This window comes from Mytilus edulis, chromosome 5, assembly GCF_963676685.1.
Source record: "Mytilus edulis chromosome 5, xbMytEdul2.2, whole genome shotgun sequence".
Taxonomy (NCBI): Eukaryota; Metazoa; Mollusca; class Bivalvia; order Mytilida; family Mytilidae; genus Mytilus; species Mytilus edulis.
In genome coordinates this window covers 46,138,711-46,159,995 of record NC_092348.1, presented here as the reverse complement: position 1 = coordinate 46,159,995, position 21,285 = coordinate 46,138,711, and the positions used below count along the sequence as shown (strand labels likewise).

The window sequence follows — 21,285 nt, the reverse complement described above, 5'->3', positions numbered from 1 at the left end:
TAAATTTCCGAATTTGTTTTACGATCTACAATATTTGCAATTGACATTCAGTAAATATAACTGACACTTCTATTAAATTACGTTGGGAATCCCTTAATTTCTCACGTAGCTTGGTTTTCAAATAATCGAAATTGAAACTATCTCTAGATAATGAAAGTGATAATATTATCCCTTTTATTTGGCAAATCGTGAATCTTGTGTAATAAATCTTCTTTTTTCAGACTGAGATTTTAAATTGTTAAGTTATTAATTGATATTAATATGCCTGTAAAAGTGACGTTAAAAGAAATATTTTCTATGATAATCAATGACATATTTTTATTATTTATTATTGAATAGTAAGGGAGCAATAGTTTGATTTGGGTTTGGGCTTGTGCTCTTGTTTCTGAGTCTAGATTTTTTTTCTCGAGCAAAGCGTGAAATTTTGACGCTATCAAAATATTTTTTTCTCCTAAAATTAACATTTTATTTTTGAAATTAGTTTACCGTCTCTCATTAAAGTTTCTCCCATCTCTCAACCAATAACGTAAAAAGTAAAAGTTATATAACATAAATATACCGGACTACAAGCAGGCGCGTAGTTACGTTTACGTCAAAACGCCCGGGCGTACACTTGAATTTTGATAAAAAAAATATTTAAAACTAAAGAAAATAACAAGAGCGTGTTAGAAGCACATCAGCTTTAAAATTCTTTCTTCATTGGCTTGTAATTGTGGATCAAATTGACGAAATTTACTCATTTACCTTTTGTTTAGAGCAATCTGCTGAGATTCGTTTGGTGGTTGGCAGTTTTATCAAACCTTTGCCATATTTATGACGCCAAAGCGAGACATACATATATATAGCGATCCTAAATTTCGTAGAATGCGTCAATAAAAAAGGTTAAACAACATTCTGAACCTAAATATTGACGCAGTCTACGAAATTTAGGATCGCTATATATATGTCTCGCTTTGGCCTCATAAATATGGCAACAGGTGCTTTTGTTGGTTGAGTGCTTTATCCCACGGCTCTTTTTAAACATATTCTAAAGTAACTGGTTTTGATACTTTCTCTAAATTCAATCGATGACCATTATATTTGAAATAACAGAATGCATAATTTAACGTAACAAATAAACCATTTAGATTATAAGGTATGTTGCTACTGATGTCCCTAGCTCTAACCCAATACTACCAAATTTTTGACGTGGACCCGTTTAGGATCCTCGGACCCCTTGCTAAGGGTCGGGCGTACACGTAAAAAAGACCTAGCTACGCCACTGACAAGGACAATTCAAAACGGAAAGTTCCTAAAAAATGGTAAATTAACTCATTATAGACACCAGGATTAAATTTTGTATTTACGCCAGACGCGCATTTCGTCTACAAAAGACTTATTAGTGACGCCCGAATTCAAAAAGGCTAAAAAGGCCAAATAAAGTACTCAAGTATGAACTACAATGTTATGTCAGATGTTCAATCAAAATAAAAAATTTGATGCTTTAATTTATAATGAAAAAAAAACCACACTAGTCTATTATTTTCAAAACTTTATTTCAAATTCACTTTTGTAACCTGAGGGTTTGATGGCATACTTATACAATATACAATAATGAATGAATGATAATAACGATAATTATATCTATAATAATAATAACATTAATTATAATATTAATAATAATAACAACAATTATAATTATAATAATAATACAGTACAAATGAAAAATAATAAATAAAAATGATGATCTTGATAATAATAACAATACTATTAATGATTTTAGAAATCAGTAATAGAAAAATTCTTTACCTTTATACTAAAAATATCATTTCATATAAAAAAAACATGTTTATAACAAAGGTGGTAAACCCTTGACTGGTCTTTCCTAAAAAAATTAATCATCTACATGTATAAAGTTTATGGGATTTATACAATTGTTCGACGACAGCTCAGTTCTATTAGTTTGCTTCAGGTAAACAATGTAGACTACTTAATCCGAAGTGCACTGGCGACCGGGGACAACGCCTTTTCCGAAAGTTCTGTCCAAATTTCTCATAAGTCGTCTCGCTTTTGATTTCATTTCTCCTGGCACATTTCCTGAGCAGCAAAATTTTAACCATTTATAAAAGCTTTCTGGAATAGTGTAATCCGACTCCTTTTCGCGAAAAACATGAATTGTTGAATCAAGATTTTCTTCTTTCATTTGCCAATAAAATTTCAACAAGAGGGAGTGTATTTTTTCGTCCCGAACCCCTCTTGGTCTCAGTGTATTGAGAGCCTCCTTTTCGTTCAATGCAAGCATATCCGGACTTGTTTTCGAATCATATTTTTGAAGCATTATGTCCAAAATGTTTTCGTTTATCTCATCTAAAATTCGCTTTGCCTCTGTCTGTATGTCTTCATCGGTATGATTTTGATATGTACGTAAAAAGGCATACGATCTGGATTTTGGGGTAAATGAATTTTCTTCGTCTGCTAACTGTAAGTCAAGGTGTTGTAGCTGATTTTTAATGGCCTCCGTATTCAGTCTTTTGAGCATAGGATGAAGATTCTTGGTGTTGAATTTAGTTTTTCGGATGGCTGTTATATCATCTTCGTCTGTTATGTCTTCAAATTTTACATCCGATGGGTACTTATTTGGAATTTCTTTCATGATACCTTTAACAACTTTGTGTTGTCGTTTGTATCGTTTCGTCGATTGTTTTTTGTCATGCGCACAGGTGATTTCTTCGTAAACTCTGTCTTGAAATGTATCAATTAGATCATTTTCTTCCAAATACCTATAGAATGTAGAAAAGACGAGCTATTATTGAGAATCTGGTATAAGAGTGTCATTAAAAATAGGACAATAAAATGTGTTATGTTCTTGTGACTACAATAACACTTTTTTTAAACTGTGACATGTTTGTGGCTGTTTTTTTTTATTCATTAATGGTCATCCGTCATTTGTTTGGGTCTAGCAAGAGGCCATAATATAAATAACACATAGCTGAGAAGTTGATAGAGCAGATTGTTACCCCGAGAAAACATTGTCAACCGCGGCGAAGCTATGTGATAGAGTAAATAAACACCCTCGTATTAGCCAATCAAAATATTGCATTTTAACATGAAGTATAATAATATTCTTTATTCTTTATATTTTAGCTTCTCATTTTTCTCTATCTTTTATTTTTGTTGGTCCATTTGATGATATATTTTTGCCCATCATTCTCTATTCTGTACACCCCATTCACACCATCATTTATATATCTGATGAGTCTTGGGTAACATGTATATTTAATGTAACATCTTTCGATTTTCTTTTTATTTTTACCTCTGATTAAACATTTACTGATTTCAAGTCTGTTTTGACGGTTAGAAAAGTAAGTAAAATATCACAAAAATATGCAACTTTAGCATGATTTCAATTGTTTCTGGAAAAATTATTTATTAAAACGTTTTTTTGGCGTACACGGTCATACACGTCGTTTGCTTGTTGACAACCGAAAAGAATACATAGAACACCTTAATTCGTATAAATTAATCTCTAGCCTCCAATCTTTGCAGATCTTGATTGATTGATAGTATTTGATCCCCTGAGTCGGGTAACCCTTAAATATAATTATAATACGGTATTAACCCTTACTTTTTTTGTGTCTCATATACTTCTGGAATCAAAGCAGTGACATCACCAGATGCATAGTCTATCATTTCTTGCGTCAACGGTCTATTTGCCCAAAAGCAGCCGTCTTCCTTTGCAAACACTTCCTAAAAAAAGCATGCAGCAATATAAAATGTTTTGTTTAATCTTTAGATCAATAGCAAGAAAATAGGAAAATTAGAAACAAAATAAAAAATACCAAAAAAGAGACCGATATGTAGATTCTTTAATAATTATTTCCTATTACTATGTCCATATCTAAAGATAGTATTTGGAGTTAATCAAGTGGTCACCTAATCTTGTTGAATAGACAAATTTGAAAGATGTATAGTTACGTCTATTAACTTGTAGTTTATTGACAAAACTAAACCAAACTCAAATTCGTATTTGTTTCCCATATTAAGTAACTTGTAACCTAATAGATATGAAGAACATGTTTCACATTTCTGAAAAGTAAAAATCTGTTTTCAAAATCGTCTTCATACTTTAAACACCAAGTACCTTTATTTCATCTTTATCCTCCGAGACTTCGGCATTTTCCGAATACTGTTTGCAGACATCGGCTAATTTTATACACCTTGGTAGCTTTCGACCTTTATGTTCTTCTATCACCAAATGAGATACCTGCAAGAAAGAAGGATTTCAACTTATTCAAACGAATACTACCTTGATACAACTTAATTGCACACACCAAAAAAAAAAAAAAAAAATAGACAAGAAAAAGAGGACACCGTCCCCACTAATGCCAATACAGCTTTTGTTCATCAGAAATGCAAAGCTAGAAAGAGAAGTACTATGAATGCACCCTATTAAAAGGTGTATTAGAAAAATAAAAAAAATGTGCTTCATATTTTAAATATTACATTTTACATGAATCTTACTTAAATATAACTTCATTTATGACATTGTACACCTGTAGACAGATAACTCAAAAGTACGATTTTTTATTGTTGAAAATAACCAATAAGTTATTGCTTTTTACGAAAAGATATATAAAAAATATAGATGATTAAAAAAACCACTGTTCTATGACAGTTAAGATCTCCAGAGTGTGGTCGTCTTGTGCAGTTTCTATGCTGTCTTTTAACGGAAACCCTGAAATTTATATTACAAAAAACATATACACATTACTTACCTGTGTATCAAAAATATTTTCAAGCAAAACTTCAAACTGGAAGTAGAGGGCAGCACTATCACCTCGACATGAATGCATTACCTGTAATTGTGAGTATTTACATATTAGGGATGACCGCTTACATCTCCCGATTATCCAATAAGTATACGTAAATGAAGATGAAGATATGTATGCATTTAAATGATATCGTATAGCATATCATGTGTTTTATTGCATTTAGGAAAATAACGTCTCTGATGTGATCCCAGATATTCGCAACTTTTGCAGATTCGCAGATATAAAAATAAAAGCTCGACATAAGTCTTTTGAGTTTCAAATTGCGGTTATATATTGTCGCATTTATCAATATTCCATATCATCTTTTAATCATATTGATTGAATAAATTTGCCCTTACATTGTTTGCTCCTGTTTATAATTCAGGATTGTAAAGTATTTCAATTTATGGTCTATTCACCTTTATAACTTCTTCGGACTCTAAAATATCTTTCAGTTTGCCTTTTTGAAATAGATTTTTGTTGGTCCAAACATCAAACAAAAACACATGTCCATCGATGGTCCCAATCTGTAGTAAGGTCAATGGTCCGTCTTTCCCGAGATTGATACCTTCAGCGTCAACAGAAATGACTTTGTATTGTTCCAATTGACGAACAATTTCCCTGCATCTTCTTGTATTAGTAACAACTTCCACCATGGTTTACTATCACCTAATAACAAATAATATTAGTATTAAAGTCATATGAAACGAGTTACTGGTGAAAAATAATGTTTATCCAATTCTTGGACCAATGCCTGTATATATCATAAACTTCGTCTTCTGTGAACGATTTTATCATTTTTTTACGCAAATATGTCGTATAATAGTCATTGTTTTTTTTTCTCTCTGTCTGTTTTGACTTAACAAATATGGCTGCTCATTAAATGCCGTGTTTTGACTCCGAAGGTTAGCGATTGTCACCTTAAAGTTAACAGTCAACAAAAAGCATGGACATTGAGCTCGAGTTTATCATGTACAATCAGATAATAGTGTATTTCAGTGACAGATTCATGCCTATTGCGATCACCGGATTATTACGAAAAGATTCACGCAAAGGTCACTATGCATACGGAAAATATGTCGTCGAATCGCATCCTGGAAGCAAGCAATTAAAAAAGTAAACTTCTTCTAAATGTGGATAAATTAAAGATTTTTGTTCAGAAAAAAATTATATGTACATAAATTTAATAATGAAAACTATCTATTTTGTTATAAAAAACATATGCTTTTGTTTTGAATTTGAGGTTTCATATGACTTTAATATTTTGCATATATTTGGTGTAAATACTCGAGAATAAAAATCATCTACACCAAGATATAGACAATTAAAGGTAGCAATAGTTTACCGATGTTCAAATTTTATAAATCCGTCGATACATAAAAAGAGGATACAATCCGTGACAGCGCAAGTGCGAGATAACCGTGATGAAATTATGTAAACACACGTGCATTGGAAGGTATACTTAATAGTTATAACCGATTTTTAAAAATAAATTAAATACACCAAACCATTTAAAAACTGTTTATGAACATTTTAATTAACAAATGGGAACGTATGGAAATATAAAAAAAACCATCATCATGATGGCTTAATTAATTTAATTATTTTAACGTACTGTCCGTGCCCTTTGTTGAATGTATATAAATGCCATGGTCCTGTTAAGTTGATAGGCTTGCTATGAACAATCGCTAAAGGAAAAATCATTGATCGGTAATACGTTTTAGATTCTGTATGAATGTAAAACACATGCAAACAGGATTTAACATATTCAGTAAAATCATATTCAACATTGGTGTAATTTCGATATTTGAATCTCGTTTCATATGACTTTAAGGAATGCGTAAAGTTGATAAAACAATATTAAAGAAATCATAAGTTAACAAGTTTTTGAAAATGAAAGCACAATATTTGCACTCTTGTGTCAATCGATCGTAACGTCATAACACACAATGGAGGTAAGTCCAATTTTACCCGGTATCTGTTTCCATGTAAACGGTCTGAACATGTTAAAATATATTGAAAAGTTAATTATCTTCATTTCAAACATAAACATATTTCCTTCAAATCAAAATGTTTATTATTGCTATATGGGATGATGCTGAAGATCATTATACTATTGTTTCAAATTGTACAGATTTTAAAATTTGTGACATTTTGCATCCTAATGAAGCTCGAAGACTACTTAAACATGTGTTAAAATAAAATAGATAATTGTTAAAACTAGAAAACAATAAATAGAGCTTCCATTTTGAAATAATTTGATATCTAAGATCTTTTAACATATATATTTTGTTTATACATACCAGAAATAAAGGACATTATACAGAAATGATAATTACTAAAGACAATTTGTAAACAAAATAACAAACATGAAAGGTAATAGCTGCTGTACTGTTTTTCTCAATATTGTTTTTGCTTTACAACATTGAATTCGATTGCAAAGTAAGAGAAGATAGGTAAATAAAATCGCGTATCTTTGTTAATACTGAGTATATCTGTATATACAACAGGATATATTTATAGTATCATGACGTGTTTTTTTATAGAGCATATCAGTCTGCATTGTGTGGTTTTATTATCAGCTGTCAACAAAGTTAACAATTGTCAAGTATCCAAATATAATTTTCAGAAAACTAAAATATTTTTATTTTTTATATTGATTACAAACGCGGAAGTTCACTCCTGAATAAATATAGTGTGGTTATGTGTAATGCATTTTGCCTATGTAACAAAAATATTTAAAGTGTAAATAATCAGTATGTTTATCATGTTTATAGTCAATTAAAAAATGGAATATCTTAAGGTTTTATTTTCAGAGACAATTTTACCTTATCAACTCTTAATACTTATGATTTTAATGCCGTTTTCTCTCACTTTTTCACTTATGATTGCGTTATCATTAAAATATTCACGATTGCCGAAATTAATCACTATTGTCTATCAGTGATATTTACTTTCCGAGTGATACCATGTATGTAGTTTATAATGATACTTATGTATATTCTGATTTTTACAGATTTGAAATTGAAAATACGAATTATATTAAATTTAGATAAATAAATTTGAAAACCTTCATCCATTCTATAATATGACTTTATTATTCTAAAGAAATATGATCAAATGGATCAAATTACAATTCAATGAAACACACAAAGAGAATACACCCAAGATATGATTCTAAAAATACATTTTTAAAATGTTACTAGTTTAATAGATTATAAAAATTCTCTATGTTATTACTTACGTTTTATCTTTATATGAGTACAAATGTGAATTGAAATTATAAGTACTATGATACATTTTATATGAGAGAACATACTATACGTATGAAAAATTTCCTGAATGGTATTTTTAGAAAACTATGTTATTTTTCTATTTTTATATCAGTTTTTCCTGAAATTAAACTTTTGGAATACTATAACGAAGACATACGTTGATCCCGGTAGAAAATCAAAAATAGATCTTGCCAAGTTATATTGAGGCTTGAAGTTTCTAAATGATAGATTTGAAAGACTTTTCTTTAAGTAAACTCTTTCAGGACGTTGCATTCATTGGTTAAAGATACCTGATAGCAGATAACCCTCAAAGTTTCACATATCGGTTTATCAACTCCCATTCCCCTTTGATCTTTGATGAAAGGATCTAAGATATGAGATAGTGTTTCCTTTTCAGTAATTGTTGTTATATTAACCTACATGGGTCGGTAAGGAATTGTCTTATATAACGTAAACGAGAATTAATATAGAAATAAGGAGATTATACGCATTGTGTAAACTAATAGGTATACAACAAACCAAAGGACAGTGGTAACAAAAAATTCAACGTATTACTAGCTATGACATTTCCTGCAGGGTCGAGGTAATCTGGGAGAAAGTGTACAATCCGAATTAGGCTAGTATTTGTAACCGAAAAACAGTTTTGACAGAAGGCAATCACTTGATAATTAGACCCTTACTAGTAAATAAATAAACTCATCACAGATACCAGGATTAATAAATTTAGTATTTGTGCCAGACGCGCGTTTCGTCTACAAAAGACTCATAAGTGACGTTCGAATAAAAATAGGTTGAAAAGTCAAAAAAAATTACGAAGTTGAAGAGCATTGAATACCAAAAATTCCTATTTTCTTTGCCAAAAAGCAGCTAAGGTAATCTATTCCTGAGGAAGAAAGCCTTAGTATTTAAAAAAATCTAAATTTTGTAAACGGTTAATTTATAGTTATGACCATATCAATAATAATTCATGTCAACACATAAGTGCTGACTACTGGGCTGGTGATATCCTCGGGGAATAAAAAAAAAACACACCAGCAGTGAAATCGACCCAGTGGTTGTAAATAAACTCATCACAGATACCAGGATTAAACTTTAGTATTTACGACAGACGCGCGTTTCGTCTACAAAGAACGGCACAAATTATGAAACGAGGTTAATTTGTCCTGCCTACATAAACTTCGAAAATAATGAAAATGCACACTATGGCAATTTACATGGCGACAATAGTACTACACCATTTACACTTAGACATGGATAGCTGTAAAATAATAAATATAGCGCCTACATATGGATTTTATTGCATTTTTTATCATGATTTCATTATAAGAGAGACTGCCAACAAGGAAGATGGTAAAAAAAAGTTCCAATTTTTTACGGACACAATAACAAGTTGGTTGACCGATAAGGATTTTTTTCACAGACACAAATTGTCCATGTCCTTGTCTTTAGGTTATAATCAATGGAAAATTGTCGGGAAAGGATTCTTTCTAGATTTGTCATATGTTTAACGGTGGAACATTTTTTCTTTCAATAACTATGAATAAAAAACATAGGATTTTTGAGATTTGGAAAAGGGGCTCTTTAAACTCTTGAATTTATATCGATTTCTAATAGAAAAATGTATTATGGCATTACCTACCGATATTTGATGAAATAAAGTGATATAATTATTCCTTTTTGAATTTAAAGGACAATTTGTATAATTTAATCGATCGTTCTCACAAATGAAAATAATCTGCTGTGTCTTTGGATTCCTCTGAATAAACAGTAAATGAAGTGACACATCAATGAAATAATTTTGTTTTATCCACCACTACATAAGATATACACGAGTGTCTGTGCATTTTGTAGATTATGGGAAAACTTTTTTTCTCCAAATTTTACGGCATGTCTTATATAGTGGGGTAATGTATCTATCTGCCTTATAACGATGTGTTACTGAGTCTAAAGCGTATCTAATATAATAAGTGTTATTTCATGTAATGATATTCATTTAGCTCAAGTAAATGAGTAATTTACAATGGACAGCACTGATATAAAGCCGTGATTCATATTGATATCTTTATATTAATGCTATGTGTTTAAATACTAACGAGACGGATACCAGACTCTGACTGCCGCGCGCAAACATGTTTAACCCAGCCAAAGTCACGAGTCTGTTATTCAGATGTCGATGGTTGTTGCGGTTTTTCGTTTATTATATTGTACAGAAATCAAGGTTTGGAGTTTTTCGTTTGAACCGTTTGTCATGTCAGTGTCTTTTCAATAGGTATATATGCCATTTTCTGATAGTTGAAAGCTGTACGGTGACATATAATTGGTAACATCTACGTCATTTTGTCTCTGGTGGATAGTTGTCTCATTTGAAAAGAGAGGGACGAAAGATACCATAGGGACAGTCAAACTCATAAATCGAAAACAAACTGACAACGCCATGGCTAAAAATGAAAAAGACAAACAGACAAACAATAGTACACATGATACACTATAGAAAACTAAAGAATAAACAATACAACCCCTACCAAAAACTAGGAGTGATTTCAGGTGCTCCAGAAGGTTAAGCAGATCCTGCTCCACATGTGGCACCCGTCGTTTTGTTTATGAGATAACAAATCCGATATGTCTAATTCCGTAGGTCATATTTATGAAAGGGAAGGGGATTGTAGTTACGACGTAAGGAACATATCCGATATCATTTGTGAAACTGTTATTCCATAACGGTCAACCAACTTGCTATGGCGTCCATAAAATTTACGAAGAGATGATTGAAATATGCAGCATCTCTTTATTTCATATGCTTTTATTTAAGCTGAACCGTTTAACATCTATGGAAATAAGTTCACGAAGTACAGACAAGTTTCTGTTTTGATATTCAGTCAAAAACTTAATTGCCTTTTTGTGTTATAATATAAGACGTACATCTATTTTTCTTGAATAAAATTCTTCGGGTAACCTTGATAATCCTATTTAAAAAACTAAACATGTTCTGCGTTGAAAGTTACCAAAGTTAAAAAGTCTTTAACAAAATAACGTCTAATATCAAAATCAAATTTGTCTGACTAATCTATAGCCTTAATTGTATTTTAATGATACATCTGCAATTATGGCAGGATATAAATGATTAAAACAAAAAAGGAAAAACCTAGAGGATTGTACCAGTATGGACTGCCAATCTACCAGCTGAGAAATTTAATGAAACAAATAGTCTAGTGATTAAGTTTCTTATTTGTCTACGTGATCAACTATTGTGTATAATACGTAATCTACGTTTAAACCAATTTACATACTTTCTAATACGGAAGCTTATCTCATCACACGTCGTCACTTATGCAGTCACACGACTACTTTAACCACAATTTTCAAAAATTGCATAAAGGAAGTAGTGTATTGTTTATTTTGATTTTTGTTGACCTAGATATTTAAAATATTCACTGTTTTGAATTACTTAAATAGGTCCTTTGTGAGTATCTGACTTGTACCCTATATTTAGAAAACAGTTATAATAAAATTCAGTGGCATATCATAATACACACGTACATTGTCAACGAAATGTATTCATATATCTTTAAACATACTATATGAATTATTTTATAAATATGTATATGTATGTTTATGCTCGAAACGACGCTTTAAATTATTTTTATTCTTATTCTAATTTGTCTTGTTATATTACGGTACGTATGCATTTTTTTTAACTACTTGGTTAAATCTGGTAATTTGATACAGGTATATTTTTTTAAATTTTATTTCCTTATTGTTTCGTGCATTATTTTTAATAAGACAAAAATAGTTAAGAAACTTTATCAACCGTTACCCTATTTTTTTCTAAACACACAACTTTCACGATATTTCAAGAAATTTTGTATTTTTTATTGTGATTCTTTAAAAAAAATATACTTTTGACTCACTGTTTGTGTACTAACGATTTCCTGTAATGAATATACATTTGCAGCAGACGAACTTTCAAATAGTTTTTTTTCTTCTAAATCAAAACGATTTTGCTTTAATATTCCCTAATACATTTGCTAATATATACCTCTTTACTTGTCGTAAAGAAAACGGGTAATCCAACACAAGGAAGTTGTTACTCTATTTTATTCATTATAGTTAAAATAACATATATGCAATAATGTATTTTTTTCTTCGTTGTCTTTATTTTTAGTGAAATATATTTTTAGACAAAAGTTTAATGAAAGAGATGAGGTAGTTTATCGCAAACGAAGTAAACAAAAGTACATTTACTTAAACTTCTTTCCTTGTCAACAAATGTTTTAAACAATAACAGGCTTATTATTTTGTATACATCTGACGTTAGTATCATCTACAAATTTTCATCAGTGACAGAATAGAATAATAGCTACAAATTTTGATCTTTTTCGACGTTCTACTCTATGTTCATACTATTCACTATGTTTAGTTTAAACGTTCACATATTGAAATAAAACCCTTGTTCTTTATCATGAAGTATCAAGCTGTTCGTTTTGGTGGGGTTCTTGTTGCTGAGTCCTTAGTTTTCTGTTTATTATTTGTCTGTTTGTCATTTTATTTTTAACCATGACTTTGTCAGTTTATTTTCAATCTATAAGTTTGATTGCCCTCTGGTATCTTTCTCCCCTCTTTTAATCATGTTGAATTACAACAAAATGTTTTCGATTGAATGAAACTAGATAATTTTGACAATCTAAATGTTTTTTCTTGTCTTCTGTTGTTTGTTCGCGGTGATTCAACAAGGGTATATAAGAGTGATTATGTGATTAAAGGGGTTTCAGTTCTCTACATGATAAGGATTTGATCAAATGATCTTTGAATAACAAAAATTAGGTATAGGAAGATGTGGTGTGCCAATGAGACAACTCTCCATCCAAATAACAATTTATAAAAGTAAACCATAATAGGTCAATGTACGGCCTTCAACACGGAGCCTTGGCTCACACCGAACAGCAAGCTATAAAGGGCCCAAAAATTACTAGTGTTACTAACTGATTAGATGCAGGTATAATTTTAAATTGAATATAGAAAATCCCTATTGTGACAGCTTGAAATCAAATTGATACAAAAAGTGAGTATTTTGTCAGAATGGCAGTTTGTACCCTTATATTTTTGTTTCTAAAAACCATCCCGACTGGATATCCATACGCGTCACCGGAATACCCTTTTCCGTATATCCACAATCCGAAAAGAAACCTTCTGTCTGTGAGTGATATAATAAGACCCACTAGATATTGGTATACTGAAGCTGCTTTAGTCATGTTCCCCATCAGAAATACTGTAAAAGTTTTTCAAATTTACGAAAATCCCGTCTAAGATAAAGCCACTTACTGCATTTGTTGGTACCGTTATGCTAATGAAACTGTCAAAATCATTTTTTGTAGTGGTGTATTCAGGGAATTGTCATCATTTAGGCACCCAAAATTCCATAATATAGCTTTCGATTTCAGTACAGTTCTTGTACGATTGCTACCTTTTTTTTTAGCACTACACTTGTATCATGAACAGCAATATCGCGAACATCATTTTCCAATCGATCATTTAAATGTGGTATGATATATACATTGTCTAGCTGATTTGAAGGTAATACCATTTCAACGAACAACCGATTTCGGTTATGATAAACATGAGAAGAATCCTTATTGACACATTTATTTCCACTGACAACAATTACTGGCCCTGATGCTGTAACCCTTGTCCTAGATATGTCTGATGAGTGCCAAATTTGAAATGCCGTATACTTATTGAAAACTACTGTTAGTGTCTGATTTTTTGACAATTGTAATATCGTATGAAACTGATCCATCTTTGATCTTAAAAGTTTATTTCTATCACTGTATTTGAATAAACAAGAGACAAAGAAAATAAAATTTAAAATTATAGATATCGATGTTACAAACGAAGGAATGATATAATTTGTTGATAAAACCGCGTTGGGATAAAAAAGAAATCCGTCGGAATACCGATACTGAAATCCGAGTCAATAGAGTACAATAGGTAAATTGGAATGTATCTCGAACACTGCTTGTTGTAGAACATTCGTGATTATTACATTAGAGTCGATTATACAATGATTAGTAGTAGAATTCAAAGTAACTGATACATTGTTATTGTTTGCAAAATGATAAATAGAACTTTGTAGTCTTCTGTAAACTGTAGGTAATGTTTTGGATGATGGGTTGTCGTATGCTTCTTGACATATTACGATGAATTATGTCGCTCGTCCAACTACAAATGATTTACAATAAGAACTTGTCGTTTCAACAAATAGATTCCAAACATAGTTATCAAATTGTGAGCACTTTATTTTCACAAACAGGGAAACTTCAAGGAATGAAAAGTCCACATCGCCCCTTTAATTCGTTTATAAAAAATATTATTAATCTAGCAAATACTATATCTTAGACAGACATTTATAAGACATTAGTCTATCAAATATCTATACTACATGTACTACTAAAGCAAAAGACTGCTTTCATAGAGTCGTCACTTCTCTGAAAACATACAAAGTACAAAATATTTATGATGTGACGTAAAAATGCAGTGTTTTGTACTTCTTTATTTTTTCTACAGAAAACGTTATTTTTTGAAGAAATATCAAAATGTGAACACCGCTATCGATCCGTGTGTACACGTTTCCGTGCATACGGTTATTGAGCTAAAACGATAAAATAATTCTGAAAATCATATTTTGCCACACTTTTCTTAGGGTGTTTAATATTTTTATTTTCCAAACAGAGATGGATGGGGTCTTTTGCATTATGTCCCTTATTTCATCTATTCAAGGAAATCTCTCTTATATATGAAAGACTCGGAGGTGCGATGGGGACGCTGAAGTGCGATGGTCACGCTGAAGTGCGATGGTCTACGGCGAAGTGCGATGGTCCTTTCACTGAAGTGCGATGGTTTTGCATTACGTTTGAACAGTATGACGTTTTCAAATACAACGCTATTTAATTTAATGTCTCCGTGTTGAATACCGTATTTTGACCTATAATGATGTACTTTTACAAATTGTGATTTGGATGGAGAGTTGTCTCAGTGGCACTCATACCACATCTTATATCTACATACATGTAGGTAGGAAAATAAAATTTTTGTAGATGAAGGTTTCATATGCAGTAAAGGAAACAGAATGAAACGAACGATTTAAATCCCAAACACTTTCGAGAATTAGAGGTGGGGGTTATAAAAATATGTGAAACTAAGTCAGCCAACAAACCATGGGGAAAGGGTGACTAAAAGATTTATTATTATGACAAAACGATAACAAATGAGTGTAAACAACAACCCGACCATAGAACAGACAACAGCAGAAGGTCACTAACAGGTCTTCAATGCAGCGAGAAATTCCCGCACTCGGAGGCGTCCTTCAGCTGGCCACTAAACAAATATATATACTAGTTCAGTGATAATAAATGCCATACTAAACTCCAAATTGTACACTTAAACTAAAATTAAAAATAATACAAGACTAACAAAGACCAGAGGCTCCTGACTTGGGACAGGCGCAAACATGCGGCGGGGTTAAACATGTATATGAGATCTCAACCCTCCCCCTATACCTCTAGCCAATGTAAAAAAGTAAACGCATAAAAAAACGCACATTAAAATTCAGTTCAAGAGAAGTCCGAGTCTGATGTCAGAAGATGTAACCATGAAGTCATAATCATACAGGTATTAGTATAATCCGGGAATTGTCATCATTAAGGCACCTATAATTCCATATGATAACTTTCGAGGGTTAATATGTTCCATGACATCGTTTTTGGAGGAAACATACGAAATAGTTGGATGAACATAATCCATAAATTCTCTAGATTTCAGTACAGTTCTTGTAAGATTGCTACCCTTTTTGAGAACTACACTTGTATCACTAACAGCAATTACGCGAATATACATTGTCTGGCTGATTTGTAGGTAATGCCATTTCAACGAATAGCCGATTTCGATTATGATAAGGAGGAGAACCCTTATTGACACATTTATTTCCACTGACAACAATAACTGGCTTTGATGCTGTAACCCTTGTCCTGGATATGTCTGATGAGTGCCAAATTTAAAATGCCGTATACTTATTGAAAACCACTGTTAGTGTCTGACAGGTCTACAATGCAGCGAGAAATTCCCGCACTCGGAGGCGTCCTTCAGCTGGCCACTAAACAAATATATATACTAGTTCAGTGATAATAAACGCCATACTAAACTCCAAATTGTACACTTAAACTAAAATTAAAAATAATACAAGACTAACAAAGACCAGAGGCTCCTGACTTTGGACAGACGCAAACATGCGGCGGGGTTAAACATGTTTATGAGATCTCAACCCTCCTACTATACCTCTAGCCAATGTAGACAAGTAAACGCATAACAAAACGCACATTAAAATTCAGTGCAAGAGAAGTCCGAGTCTGATGTCAATAATACATAAATAACAGCAGACTACTGAGATAAATAAGTGTTGTGAGCAATTTCTTCGATATGACATGACAAAACCAAGTTACTAGTATATTAGACAAAATAATATGTGTCCTGGTGAGTTAGTACTATAGACGTTACAGTTAAACCATCGCACTTCAGCGTACACACAAACACACTTCAGCGTATCTAACAATAAGTTAGCGTCACAATGTCACCATCGCACTTCAGCATGGACTATTGCACTTCAGCGTGACCATAGCGGTTCGGAGCACCATCGCGGTTCCGAGTCCTACATATTTATAATACTGTGGTTGGGTGGCAACATTATATATTTCAACTCAAATACAAAACTCTAGAAGCTTCGTGATATATGTTTCTAAATTATATCCTATCGAAAAATGAAAACCGCCTTACCTTTCTCAGTACTCAGGTTAGAACTGTTTAGCGTAGAACTACTCGACAGTGTCTTGTAATATTCTGTTAAATAAAACCCCGACAAAGTACAAATCAGTATACAATGGTTTATAACGAATATGCAAATCATAATAAGAAATACTTCGACGAATGCTTTCATTCATACATAAATAAAAGTAAAAGCAAAAGACAAATTATGCTGATTTAAATTTTAGGTCGGGAAGAGTCGCATCTAAACTGTTGGAAGAGGCAGCGTGAATCCTTTCGAATAAACGTAAAATATTTTTTACAACCACTTTTCATTCTAAAATACTTTTTTAATCAGCTGGCGATGTATTTTTTCTAAATCATATTCTATGAAACTAAAAAAATATGTAAACCGCCTAACCTTTCACAATACTCAGTAACATTTGGTTATGACAGTGTCTTGTTACATTCTGTTAAAAAACAAACCACATAAACACCAGTATATGACGATAGTACTTTCTAATGATTCTAATGATTAGGATAACTTGACCTTTGCTTTCATTTATACATAATGGTTAAAAAAAGAAAGGACACATTATGTTGATCATCATAATTGGCCATGAAAAGTGAAAATTAGATTATTCGACTGTTGGAAAATCAAAATAATCAGCATGAATACTGTAATTTAAACATTTGCCAAGCATGAACAAGTTCAAAAATATAACATGTAAGTGGCAGGTAATGCTTATTACTTATATTGCAACTTTAATCACCACATCATTTGAACAAAGCTTGATACATGTATTTTACATACAAATGCCAAAATAATTCACAACAAAGATTAACCTCTACCAGAAGATAAAATGTAAGTTCAGTGCCAAACATATCGTGTCCCCGCAACATGCCTAATGTGCCTGTCTCAGGTCAGACGAATCTTTATAAGCGGTAATCGTTGAAAGCTGTCTGTCATATATGTTTTCCGTATCTTAGATTTTTGTTTTCTTAAAGCAGGCTGTAAGTTTTTCTCATTTGAAATGTTTCACATTTGTGATGGCAGGTAATGTTAAAGCATAGACGGTATGTTGGTTATTTTAATCGTTGTGCCAACAAAAGTTTACAAAACCCAACATTTTTTTGAAACTTGAGACTTAACAACACGAGCCACACCAAAATCTGGTGGTTGTCTCATGTTCTCCTGAAGGGATAATCATACGCATTAGTCGAAGACAACTATCAACATGTTGGCAATAGACACAAAACAAGGTAAACGACAAACTGCATCGCACCAACTTAAACATGGAAAAAGAGTAACAAAATTCACAACAGAAACCTTGGGTTTGACAAATGACTGTTTAATGCACTGTTAACTATTTTTATATTACCATCTTGTACTGTACTCGCCCCTTTTAATTGTTTTGATTGGAGCGTTTTTAGAAGAATTTTTGTAGACAAAACGCCCGTCTGGCTAACAAAATGTTACACCTGGTATCTATGGTGAGATTATTTTTTCTGTGTTGAAGTCGTTAATGTGTAACAAATAAAGATAAAAAAATCGTGAAATATCAAGGAACAACAGTATTTTTTAAGTCGAAGAGAAAATGATAACAACATGAGTATAATAATAAAAGTAAAATAACAAACCAACTCGAAATAAATTTAAAGCATAACTGCCCTTATTACACGAATAGGCTATCTCTAAAGCCGGAACACATCTAACGAATGGTAAGCAACTGTCCTATTCCTGACTTAGTGCAGTCATTTCCTTATGTACAAAATGGACACACATATGAACGTAGTCTATGTTCATTTCTTTTACTACATCGTTTGATTGAGTTAAGCCATTACAACTAACATTTTAAAGTGTGTCTTTCTATGTTGTGATGTTACACTATTGTTTCAGGTAAGAGTGAAAGTTTGGTATCATCAAATCGTTTAAATCCGCTGCAATTGTTTGCACCTGTCCTAAGACAATAGCAATCAAAACCAAGGAGTACACAAAGACTCACAAAACCAAAGGACATTTACATCAACAGTTATAAATAATAATTAAGAAACAACACGAACTCCAATAATACCCGGGATTAAAATCAGGTGCTTCGGAAGGGTAAGCATTTCCTGCACCGTATACGGCACACGTCGTGTTATTTTTTCGGTAAAGAAAAGTAAAGTTTAGTAATCTTTATTTAAAGTCGGGTTGCATATATACATAATAACATGAGCTCTTCAGAGCTCTTCAACTGACTGATATTAATAAACAAAACATGTAATAACATCAGATACACATACAACACAAACATACAGACATCACATATATAAATGCATAGATAGCACATGCAGAATAAAAGCTAAGCAAGATATATTAAAACAAATATCTAATATCAGCACATATATAGTAGCACATAGTATTTATATCAGAGTATCACTGCAAAAAGATAAAACATAAAAATAAAAAACAGCAGGCTTCAATATCAAGTTATTGGGCAGCAAGTAAGTTCATTATTTACAAGAACTGCATGAACATTTTTCTGAAAAACACCAGGTGGAGATAAAGTTTTTGAACTGGCCAAAAGTTGATAAGCAGGAGTTCCAGAGTTTTGCTGCCTCATAACTAAAGCTTTTCTTACCATACCTTGTTGTTTTTGGCCGTGGTATATCTGCTATGCCGTTGTACCTGAAGTTATATGAATTGTCTTTACTATTTACTAAATTATGTAGGAATTCTGGACTTGATTTATTAATTATTTTATATGTCTTTAATGCCATGGTTCTCAATCTTCTGATTTTTATTCCTGGTAGCTTTGACTGTTCACGAAGTGTATTGTAAGAATTTGTGTAGTCGTCATAAATAAATCTGAGTGTTCTTTCTTGTATTTTTTCTATTTTCTTTGTGTTTTGTTCTCTGCAGAAGTGCCATGTAAGAGGACAGTAGCTGAGGTTTGACATGATAAATGAATGGTATATTGTAAGTCTTGAAAGTCTGGTGAGATGAGCGCCAATTCTGTTTAGAACGTTTAGTTGTCGTGCAGCTTTTTTGCAAATATTTGAGATGTGAGTGTTGAAATCCAGTTTAAAGTCTATTATTACACCAAGAAGTTTCACTTCGTCGTCACATTTTATGTTGAATCCATTTAGGTTGAAAATAATATTTTGAGTGTGTTTTTTTTACCTATGGAAATTGCCTGGATTTTTTGGGGGTTTGCCTGCATTTTGTTGAAAGAGAACCATGAGATTAGGGAATTACTATCTTCCTCTAAGGGTTAAATTACTGATTCCAAAGTAGTACCTGCTTTTGAGAGGGTGTTATCATCATCATAGTTGCATAAATCACAGTGTTTGACAAAAAGAAAAATATCATTTATGAAAACATTAAATAATACAGGGCCTAGTATTGATCCCTGAGGAACACCTTTATATATCTTGCATTTGACTGATACTCTGGCCTATTTTTACACACTGTTTTCTTGCATGACTAAGGCCATATTTTTCCAATGTCAAAAGAAGTAAATCATGTGGGAGACAGTCAAAGGCTTTACTAAGGTCCATAAATATAGCCGCTAATAGCCGCTAAATATTTATTGTTATCCAGTGTCTTTTTCCAATCTTCCAATATTTTGAGTAATGTTGACTGGCAGCCATAACCGGCTCGAAAAGCCGCAAGAAAATGGTCGAAAATATCATCAAATTATTAGTATGTTGATTTTCTATGGCTGTTTCAATTTTTTTTAGATATAGCAGGTAAAACACTAACTGGTCTTTAATTACCCTTTTCAAGAACACTATTTTTTTTGTGAACAGGTTTTACTTGGGCAATTTTTAATGAGTCTAGAAAATGGAAGTGGATAATGATAAATTTACAAAAAGAGGGACGAAAGATACCAAAGGGACAGTCAAACTCATAAATCTAAAACAAACTGACAACGCCATGGCTAAAAATGAAAAAGACAAACAGAAAAACAATAGTACACATGACACAACATAGAAAACTAAAGAATAAACAACACGAACCCCACCAAAAACGAGGGGTGATCTCAGGTGCTCCGGAAGGGTAAGCAGATCCTGCTCCACATGTGGCACTCGTCGTGTTGCTTATGTGATTACAAATCCGGTAAATAGTCTTATTCGGTAGGTCACATTCATACAAGCTGTGTGATAGGTTTAATCACTACAGGTTAAGCAGCGTGTAAAATTTTTGGTGATATACCATCTATACCAGTAGCCTTTTTAACATTTATTTTACCAATTCTTTTAGAAACAAATTCCTCATTTATAGGCTGAAAAATCAGTTTATTTGATGTTGACCCGTTTGAGTATTTATTACTTATAGCTTCTATACTTGGGTGTTTGTCATTCACCTGTATGTTGTTGTCACCAATGTTTTTTGCAACATTTACAAAAAAGTCATTAAAAATTTCAGATATTTCTTGTTGGTT

The 21,285-nt window shown here is 32.1% G+C and overlaps 1 protein-coding gene across 3 annotated transcripts; it reads right to left on the bottom strand.

Moving 5' to 3' along the window:
* Positions 1 to 1,519: 1,519 nt before the first annotated feature.
* Positions 1,520 to 12,136, bottom strand: LOC139523784 (uncharacterized). Of its 3 annotated transcripts, none has more exons than XM_071318040.1 (6): positions 8,035 to 8,121; positions 5,210 to 5,459; positions 4,755 to 4,835; positions 4,121 to 4,243; positions 3,605 to 3,726; positions 1,520 to 2,759 (listed from the first exon to the last, which is right to left on the bottom strand). In XM_071318040.1, exons 2-6 carry the CDS (start codon positions 5,444 to 5,446, stop codon positions 1,970 to 1,972), a joined length of 1,353 nt encoding a protein of 450 aa, XP_071174141.1. In that variant the 5' UTR covers positions 5,447 to 5,459; positions 8,035 to 8,121; the 3' UTR covers positions 1,520 to 1,969. The 3 variants fall into 3 exon arrangements, with proteins under 3 accessions (XP_071174141.1, XP_071174142.1, XP_071174140.1); XM_071318041.1 differs by lacking the exon at positions 8,035 to 8,121 and adding an exon at positions 12,102 to 12,136 and having other exon boundaries at positions 1,821 to 2,759; XM_071318039.1 differs by lacking the exon at positions 8,035 to 8,121 and adding an exon at positions 11,974 to 12,134 and having other exon boundaries at positions 1,821 to 2,759.
* Between the last annotated feature and the right edge of the window lie 9,149 nt (positions 12,137 to 21,285).